General features: G+C 34.0%; 1 protein-coding gene across 1 annotated transcript in view; it reads right to left on the minus strand.

Annotated features, from left to right (window-relative positions):
• Positions 1–6,619, minus strand: part of LOC110450908 (succinate dehydrogenase [ubiquinone] flavoprotein subunit, mitochondrial-like) — a 20,344-nt gene that overhangs the window by 1,335 nt on the left and 12,390 nt on the right. Inside the window, exons 10-15 of the mRNA XM_021498702.1 lie at positions 4,551–4,748; positions 3,786–3,878; positions 2,686–2,784; positions 2,265–2,408; positions 818–931; positions 100–208 (exon numbers count right to left, since the gene is read on the minus strand). Of these exons, the coding sequence (XP_021354377.1) occupies positions 122–208; positions 818–931; positions 2,265–2,408; positions 2,686–2,784; positions 3,786–3,878; positions 4,551–4,748 (735 nt within the window). The 3' untranslated portion in view covers positions 100–121. The remainder of the gene's footprint in view (positions 1–99; positions 209–817; positions 932–2,264; positions 2,409–2,685; positions 2,785–3,785; positions 3,879–4,550; positions 4,749–6,619) is intronic.

Genomic DNA, 6,619 nt, shown 5'->3' on the forward strand with positions numbered 1-6,619 from the left:
GGATGAATTATGGTTGGTCAGTAACATTATTTGCTATCCTGTAAAATTAATAAGCCATATTACCATTTTTTTATCAACAATAATTCATTATTTACTCACTGAAACATGAGGTTCTCCAGATCTAATAAGAACGAATTGCTGGTGGAATCGTTTCACACTTGTCTTTGTCCAAAGTATCATCAATGACACCTCTGTATTCCAGTGTGACCTTCAAAAAAATATTATTTTCATAAAATTTTGATATAAACATACATTCTAGATTAAACAACACATTCCACTTAATTTGATATCTGTTGAATACAATATTTGTTCACCTAATATCAAACAAAACCAACTTTTCTGTCTACACAACAATCCACGGGCTATCCTAGATTTAAACACATGGGGATAGTGTGCACTATTTTATTTTCCTCTAACAACTTGATCAATGCAATTTAATATGAAATACCATAAATTTAAAACAGGATTTTTTGAAAATTTAACAGTCTTTTGCTTTGATCTCAAGTTGGAAAATTTTATATGGCGAAAATTTAAAAGAAGGATTTTTTAAAATTTTAACCTCAATCTTTTTCATCCAAACTCAGAAAATTTTATCATAAGATCTTTATCAGATCTTAAAAGGCAGCAAATATTTCTCCATCTTGAAGCACACATAATTCCTAAAATAAATGCATACATAATTGTTGTCATGAAACTTGTTTGATGTTTCAATATCATTCAACAAAATACAGGATATTCAAAGTTGCATCTTCAGGGGTGAATGAGTTAAAGGAGGCATAATTTAATTATTTTAACATTTTATAGAATATTTCATTACCTTTCCGGTGTTATGGTCTTGGTAAGACATGGTGTGTTTCCTCCAATGTTCGCTGAAAGGTTTCGCGGTCTGTCCGGACACATCCTTACTATAGTCGTACTCATCAATTCTATCCTGTTAAACAAAATAAAATTTGTTAATAACTTTAAATTAGAAGAGTCGTCATGCTGCAGAGGGCAAGGTGTTTTACTTCCTGTTGTAGGGTGGTCGGGTGGCGCAGTGGATGGCGCACTTTCCTTTTTCAAAGACCGCCAGGGTTTGATTTCCCGATAAGACGTAAGGTATTGGGGACACCTAGCTGACCACATGGGGTTTTCTCTGGGTACTCTAGTTTCCTCACACACCTACCTGATCACATGGGGTTTTCTCTGGGTACTCTAGTTTCCTCCCACACCTACCTGACCACATGGGGTTTTCTCTGGGTACTCTAGTTTCCTCCCACACCTACCTGACCACATGGGGTTTTCTCTGGGTACTCTAGTTTCCTCCCACACCTACCTGACCACATGGGGTTTTCTCTGGGTACTCTAGTTTCCTCCCACACCTACCTGACCACATGGGGTTTTCTCTGGGTACTCTAGTTTCCTCCCACACCTACCTGACCACATGGGGTTTTCTCTGGGTACTCTAGTTTCCTCCCAAATTAATACCCATCCCCTCTCCCACACTAACATCCTGGCCAACAAGAGTGATTAATATATAAAGTTGAAATAACTTGTTTTTATAATTATTGTAAAACAAGTAAAGTTTATATTTATATTAACCTGTTGTTAAAACTTATGATCTTGAATGTCTTATTATCTATACTCTATAGTGATATTTTCATGTGTTCACTGCAATAATATTTACAGTTCCACTACAACCACCTAAACCACAAATTTACATACCAATTAGTAAAGTATTAAAGTATACAGTACCGGTATTCAAATTCAAACATGATGCATCTGAACTAGAACTTTCTTGCGCTTTTTGCATTTTAATTAGTGCATCAAATTATGAATGCACCATTTGAAGTTCCTGTATTCTAATCTCTATTGAATATTTTCCTGCTGTGCCAATTCATAAATGCCCTATTCCTATCAAAATTTGATATTGCGCTAAAATTTGAGTGCACTAAAATAGGTTTGTTGATAGTGTAAGTTATACATCTAAATCAGAACTTTGGATATCATATGCAATAATTTTTTACTAGTATTTTGGGTATTATACGTGATGCATCCAGATTATAACTCTGGTATATCCTAGACCCTAATCATAATCGAAACTAGAATTTCCAAAATAACTATCTTAGGGTAAATGGAAAGTCTTACTAATTTGGAGGTAGACTTTATCAGCTTAATTTTTACCATTCTAAACTGGTGTTTACCGGTACCTTAAATTGACTTGATCCATAAAATCCTTAATGCATAAAAACAGATGTGAAACAAAGTTACAACCAACTCATTACCTTGAAGTCTTCTCTAGCATGAGCTCCCCGGCTTTCTTTCCTTGCCTCTGCAGAGACAATGGTCTGCATACCATTCAGCATCAGATTCTGTAGCTCCAGGGTCTCGACCAGGTCAGTATTCCACACCATACCACGGTCTGACACCTAAATAACAAAAGTAGGGCAATTTACATACCCATCCAATTCTTAATTCTGTCAAATCCCAGCAGTTCTTGTATAGGTCAAATCATTCAATTCTTTATTACATAAAATCCCTGCAGTTCTTGTATAGGTCAAATCATTCAATTCTTAATTACATAAAATCCCTGCAGTTCTTATATGGGTCAAATCATTCAATACTTAATTACGTCAAATCACACATACACAATTTAAAAAAATATATAATTACAGTTTATAAATGTTTGTAGTTTGCGATTAGTACCTTGATGTCTTCCATTTCTTTAAAGAGAACATCCATTTTCTCCACTCCTTCCTTAAGGATGGGGCCATCACGGAACACAGCAGCGTTGTTCTGCATCACCTGTGTTAATTATAAGAAAGACCACTTATCATAACATGATCATCAGATTCCAGCAATATATTAAAGAGAGATAGCTCGCAGATCTTGGAGTCTCAAATTGTAGGTTCTCAATGAATGATAAGTACAGATAGAATTTAGTACGCTGACAGAGCTGCCAACTTCCAAGATTTAATAATCGTTATCAAGACTCAGGCAACACACTTTCAGCAATTCCACAGATTTATCCCGGTTTTAGCCTAATTTTTATGATGAAAGAATCCATCTTTGGACGTCTCAAATTAAAGGTTCTCGATGAATGATAACTACAGATAGAATTTAGTACGCTGACAAAGCTGCCAACTTTCAAGATTAAAATATCGTCATCAAGACTCGGACAACAAACTTTCAGCGATTACACAGAATTATCCTGGTTTTAGACTAATTTTTATGAAGAAAGAATCCATCTTCAGAAATCCAACATTAAATGATTTTATGATTCTGGTTTATCAGTTTGTCTTTTCATTTTTTAAACCGTGATAAATCACAACAGCATCTAATACATCATGCATATGTTGTTTCTTTTGAAAACTTTTTCAAATACTCCTTTTTAAACCACTTGACAAACAATTTCTAATTTGTTCTCAAAATTAACACATTTTTCAGCTATTTTCCTTTCTAGAAACAAGGTTTTTCATTCAATTCAAAGCTTTGCTCTTGTCTATTCCACCTTGAAGAATTAGCTCACGTGTGATTATGATTATAATACTGATAACGGACATCAATGCCATATTACAGTAAAACTAACAAACAAAATAGAAAAATTGTGGAATTTTAAAATTCATAATTTTACTAGTAAAATCTTAAAGGGGTATTTCAGACCTAAAAATTGTAATTATTACTCTTAAATCGTAGAGTTAGCAGTTCTGCACTAATAATGAAACATTTGGAAATTAATCGGATAAAACCTGAATTCTGACATCATGCATCACACAGATTCAGGTCTAAGGTTTTCAGTATCGTACCTTTTGCATCTTAAGCCTCAGGTCAGCTGTAGGTGTACTTCCATTGGCGTGTCTGAGCTTGTCTAAGTTGGCTATCGATTCCTCTCCAGCGTTCTACATTGAATGTTAAAATCAGTTACTTTCATCCTTGCATCATGATTAAATCTAAACGAAACTTGTACTACAGAAAAGTGAGTGTCAAATTTCAAACAAGGTAATTTCACCGCAGTTTACTTGAGCCTTTTTCACCTTCTGTAACATAAGTCAAATATGGGTTAAACAAGTGAAAGGCAAATTTCTGGACCATGTTTTATTTAGTATACAGTCCATTTATTATGAAATATCATTGGGAGAGAGAAATATATATATTAAACCCTTTTTTCTCACAAAACTGATGTTTACAAATATCACAACACATAATACCTTACAGAGACTGTCATATGCAGGAATGTTGTATATGGACATCCTTCCCATATCCTATCATTGCAAGCAAATAAACCATAGTGTGATAGTGCACACTATGTTTGCCCGAAAAGATGTGTCATTCATATAGGCTGTAAATGCCATATCAATACAGTTCCATGCTTAAAAACATGACAATCTAGGTATGTTTTAGTAGTTAAAAAAAATCATCATGACTCAGTGATCAACCTACAATTAGTTTGTTTGGGTCTTTTTCCACTGTATGATAAAACATATGGGTCCCACCATATTAAATTTCAGTATTTTCAGAAATTCTACGGGTCAAATAAAAATTCTTTGACTGATTGCATCATTGCTACTTACATCTTTTATGTTACCAATGGCTTCGCCTGGTCGATTCTCTTCCTTGATGGTGTTGGCGCATGCACGGCCAAAGACGACCAGATCGAGGAGGGAGTTTGCACCAAGACGGTTGGCCCCGTGAACGGAAGCGCAAGCTGCTTCTCCACAAGCATATAGACCTTGGATCACCACATCTTCACCATTCTTCACATGTATCGCCTGAAATGATTTGGTGCTCATGATCAAATCTTAGTCTGCTGGACCAGCAATCTGTATCAGACATTTCATAACAATGCTTCTGTCCATTTCATAACAATGCTTCTGTCCATTTCTTTTGTTTGGACTGTCATGTAATTTAGTAAAGGGAGACAACCCAAATTAGGTCAGCACCGGAAAGAAATCACTCTTCACGAAAATCTTGAGATGTGTGATAAGCAGTTCATGTTTTACAATGATGTTGCTTAGAATGCCTAGCCATGCAGCATATATGTTATATGCAAAAGATTAACACTAACACTATCAGAAGTTATATTTCAAACTCAAAAGTAAGTCTTTTGTTTTACACTATAAAAATATGGTCCATTCAAGGTTTATGCCTTCTGTTTTGTTCAATAAAAACAAACTTCGACAAAATAAATACCTTACTTGTATTCATACTAATTCTAAAGACCCTAATCAAGGTATCTATTTTGCTGTGACATAAATTTCAAACTCGGATGGAAGTTCTCAAATTGTTTTCAATTGACATTTGTGAACCAAATAAAATGGTGATGACAGAAACATTACTTGGCCCCAAAAAATGAGTGTTCCGCCATTTGGCTTATCAATTTGTTTACAATTAATCATGAACTATAACAAAGCACTCGAAAGATAAAAATAATTTGTTTACTATTTTGAATGTAAATACATGTATATGGATTATAATACAGATTGCTATCATTTATGATGATATGAAACCTAGTTGCTTTCAAATATGTTTATATTCTATAAGATGTGAATAGGTTTTGAAGCAAGTTGATTTTAATATCATCACTAAGATGAAAGAGTATGCATTTCAACCATGAACAGTCATTTACTATTTTGAAAATTAATCAGAAACTAGAATTATGTCAGTGTGACATTAAAGCCGCTCACCACTTTAAATTGAATAGCTTCAGTAACATGTTGAGCATCAATATCTACTATAATACCTCAGATATGTGTTCTGTATTCTGCTAATTGAAAATCAGGTCATGTGATGATGTTGCCTTTGGAATTTTCAAAATCAATCACATCTTAAAAGATGCCTTAAAAACATTTCTCCCTCTCCTCTTTTTTCACCCTCTTTTGTGATGCCTTGTTGTAATTTTCATTAATTAGCACCCTTCAATGATGTGACATGAGCATTTACGCGCAGAATGGCAATCGGTGAATGGGTAATAAAGAATAGGTGCATTGTGTGCTTGTGAAATGAAGGATAATTAACAGTAGTGGGAAAACATGCATGGAGAAAAGAGACATTGTACTCCTTTTATTTTTATTTATTTTTTATTCATATTAATAATAATTATTTATATATGTGGTGACTTAATTTACTGTCATTGAACACACAATTCATCACAAAATCTCACACATATTCTGGAATTATATTTCTCAATGCGACTTTACCAACCTAAGAGTTATTTCCCTTACACCGGATTGGATAATATTTTGACACAGTGCAAATTCTTGTCAAACAGCAGCGGCAGTTGTGTCATGTTCTTAAATTGTTATATTTTCATAAATAAATACACAAGAAATAGCATACAGTCAGTTCACATATCGTCTCGTCTCTGAGCCACGTCCGTCAATCATCATTCATACGGTTTATAAGTATATATATTTACTTCTTCCTTGTACTTACAAAATATAACAAGAGGCCCATGGGCCTTAACGGTCACCTGATATATTCATACAGAGTGTTGATTTTGTTTTTAACATGAACAGAAATATTATTCAAAGTGACAAAAAACAATAAAACCACCTTATTCAATATCTAGCATACAGATTTAAGACTAAAAAGTATTTGAAACTAGCACCTCTGATTCTAAACAAGGAAAATGAAGAAATTT

Source organism: Mizuhopecten yessoensis, unplaced genomic scaffold (assembly GCF_002113885.1).
Source record: "Mizuhopecten yessoensis strain PY_sf001 unplaced genomic scaffold, ASM211388v2 scaffold5547, whole genome shotgun sequence".
NCBI lineage: Eukaryota > Metazoa > Mollusca > Bivalvia > Pectinida > Pectinidae > Mizuhopecten > Mizuhopecten yessoensis.